The 2,647-nt window shown below is 42.7% G+C and overlaps 1 protein-coding gene across 1 annotated transcript; it reads right to left on the minus strand.

The window, feature by feature from the left end:
* Positions 1-1,214: 1,214 nt before the first annotated feature.
* On the minus strand, positions 1,215-2,647 carry LOC133726222 (E3 ubiquitin-protein ligase CIP8). The gene has a single exon (XM_062153729.1). The coding sequence runs from the start codon at positions 2,616-2,618 to the stop codon at positions 1,482-1,484; it is 1,137 nt and encodes a 378-aa protein (XP_062009713.1). The 5' UTR covers positions 2,619-2,647; the 3' UTR covers positions 1,215-1,481.

A 2,647-nucleotide genomic window follows, 5' to 3' on the forward strand; every position in this document is an offset into this window, starting at 1 on the left:
AATATGTTTCTCACATATTTCTTTTTTAAATTTATTCTTTTTGGATAGACTAAGAGAGTCCTGGTGGACCCTCCTGGGATTTTTTTGATAGCCTTTGTTCAGGTTTCTGTAAGCAACAATGTCCCTTCCTTAGCTTAGTCTCTGCCCTGCACCTATTTGTCACCGTCACCAAATTCCATTTTCAACATAACAGTTGCTTGATTATTTCAATGAATGCAGACTTGCACATTTGTTGGAAGAATGCAAAGGAATGTGTATAAACTGTAGAGTACACATACCGACTGGTATCTTTCAACTGACAATCAATGCGCTTAAAGGAAGAATGTACTAGGCTTTGCCTTGTAATGAAACTAGTGAAACTACAGCCTTTACCTTATAATGATGTGCAAGGCTCAGCACTAGAGCGCCTCAGGACAAACTGAACTGACAGAGCTGAGAAATGAGCAAAGGTATACTGGTAGAAGATGGAAGAGTGCTGCAACTACTGTAAACTACAATTACAAGTAAGATCATACCCTATTGTTCAGGAAGACAACAATGCCTTTCAACACAAGCAATTTCCTATGTTAACGGTCCTTGTGATCAAGATATTTCCAACACAAGTGAAAAAGAGTGATGAATCCCTTCTATCCTTTTTCATCGAGAGTTGTAGCACCACCAGAATAAGCCAAATAATTAGCAAAAGATAGTAGCATTATAAATAAAGGAGCCAAAAAATGTAAAATTGTAAATCAACAGTTGCAACAACCTCATCTATTTGGACAGCAGTAATATTTTCGGATCCATTGAAGAATTTTTGTTCTATGAAAAGTACTGCTAAATCTTTACACTATTAATAAACCAATGCAAATTTCAACAGTGCACTTGGCACCATAATGAACAATACAGGAAGGACTCTGGCAAAGTGCATTCACAGCAGAACTCTAAAAGAAGCATTGGGTATAAAACTAATTTGGGACAGAGCTCTAAACATATTTCTCTAAACTAATGGTCATAAGCTCACTAATTCCCCTTAAGTAACATCAAAGCAATTTATCAGGATCACAACTCCAACAAATTAATCAGGTGCATATAATTTGATTTTCCTTTATATTTCTTAATGCAACATCAGTTGGACAGAGGTTGTTACTGATACAACTTTATTTGATCAAATGCAGCTTGCACTTGATTTACTGTAATGAGATTCATTTAATCATATCAATCACTCATAAAAATAACATTGGAACATTATCATATATTTAGTTCAGGAAGATTGAATCACAATTAAACATCTTCTTTAACTTGATGATCACTGTCCCTCCTTGAGAGGTTAGTGCATGAACACTACTACCACAACCTCAAGTAACATCAAGATCAATTTATTACAATGACAACTCAAGGCTATATAACAAGCTTAATTTCACTCTGATATAACACTGCCCAAAAAAAACGCTATGTACAATTTTTACACGGACCAAAGCAATTATAGACACATTGTTACCTTAAACAAACCGTTCAAAATCAAGCCTAACCTGTGATTCCCACGACAGGCCACGAGCAGCCCTCTCGCACTTGCTCCTTTCATAATCAAGATCATCTGTGGGCAACTCATACCGACACACGGGGCATGTATTCCTTATGCTCAACCACGGCACGATGCAGTCCTGATGGTAATAATGACAACACGGCAAGCTCCTCACCTTATCCTCCAACACTATATCATCTTTACAAACAGCACAAACCACCTCCTCCTTGCTCAGCTCCTCCACCGAAAACTCCACAAAAGGAAGGTCTTCCACAGCGCGCAAAGCCGCCGGAGGGCTGCCTTTACAGGCATTAGCATTCTCCACAAACTGCCCGAAAATCGCTTCGATGTACTCAGCAGTCTCTATATCAAGCTCCACATCATCCACATTCCTCCTGAAATTGTTCACTGTCAATAGTATCTCCCACTCAATGCTTCTCGCCGCTCCTTCGGGGACCTCTTCTTCTTCAGTAGAGAATCCAGAGGCCACTGATAGCTCTTCCACTCCTCCTCCTCCACCCTCAATTGAACTATCCGGCAGCTCAATTCTTTGCTCCACTTCTTCCCACTCAGAATTCTCATACGCATTTCTCTGCTCCTCCATGAAAATACTGTCCCAAATCGACTGGATACCTTCGCTGACCCGATTGCTTTCGAATTCATCGATATCCGAATCCGAATCGGACTCCAACCCAACAACCCGAAGCCCTTGCGGAGCTAGAAAGTCACCGAATTCAGAGCCTGAGCCCTGGGAATTTGACTCGGCCCCAAACCCTAGCCCCAAATTGGAATTTGACCCGAGGTCATCGCCGTCGTCACCTTCGATCTCCAATTCGGTCGCGAACGGATCCGAACCCGATACGAGAACGCAGTCGCTGGGGGGATGATGATGATCGGAGGAGGCGCGACGGTCGAAGAGATCGGTGACGAAGCAGCTGACGTCACGGTCGGAATCGGAGGCGGCGTCGGAGAAGAAGTCGCCGTCGGAGCTGCGGGAATCGATGGGATCGGCGAAGGGGTTGAAGTTGTGATGGGTGCACCAGCGGGTGAGTTGGGGCGGGTCGGGTTGGTTTGGTGGCTCTGGTTCGCTAGGTAGGTGAGGAGTCTCGGACATTTTCTTTTTCTGAAAATATTGAAAGGTTT

This window comes from Rosa rugosa, chromosome 1 (assembly GCF_958449725.1).
Source record: "Rosa rugosa chromosome 1, drRosRugo1.1, whole genome shotgun sequence".
Lineage (NCBI taxonomy): Eukaryota > Viridiplantae > Streptophyta > Magnoliopsida > Rosales > Rosaceae > Rosa > Rosa rugosa.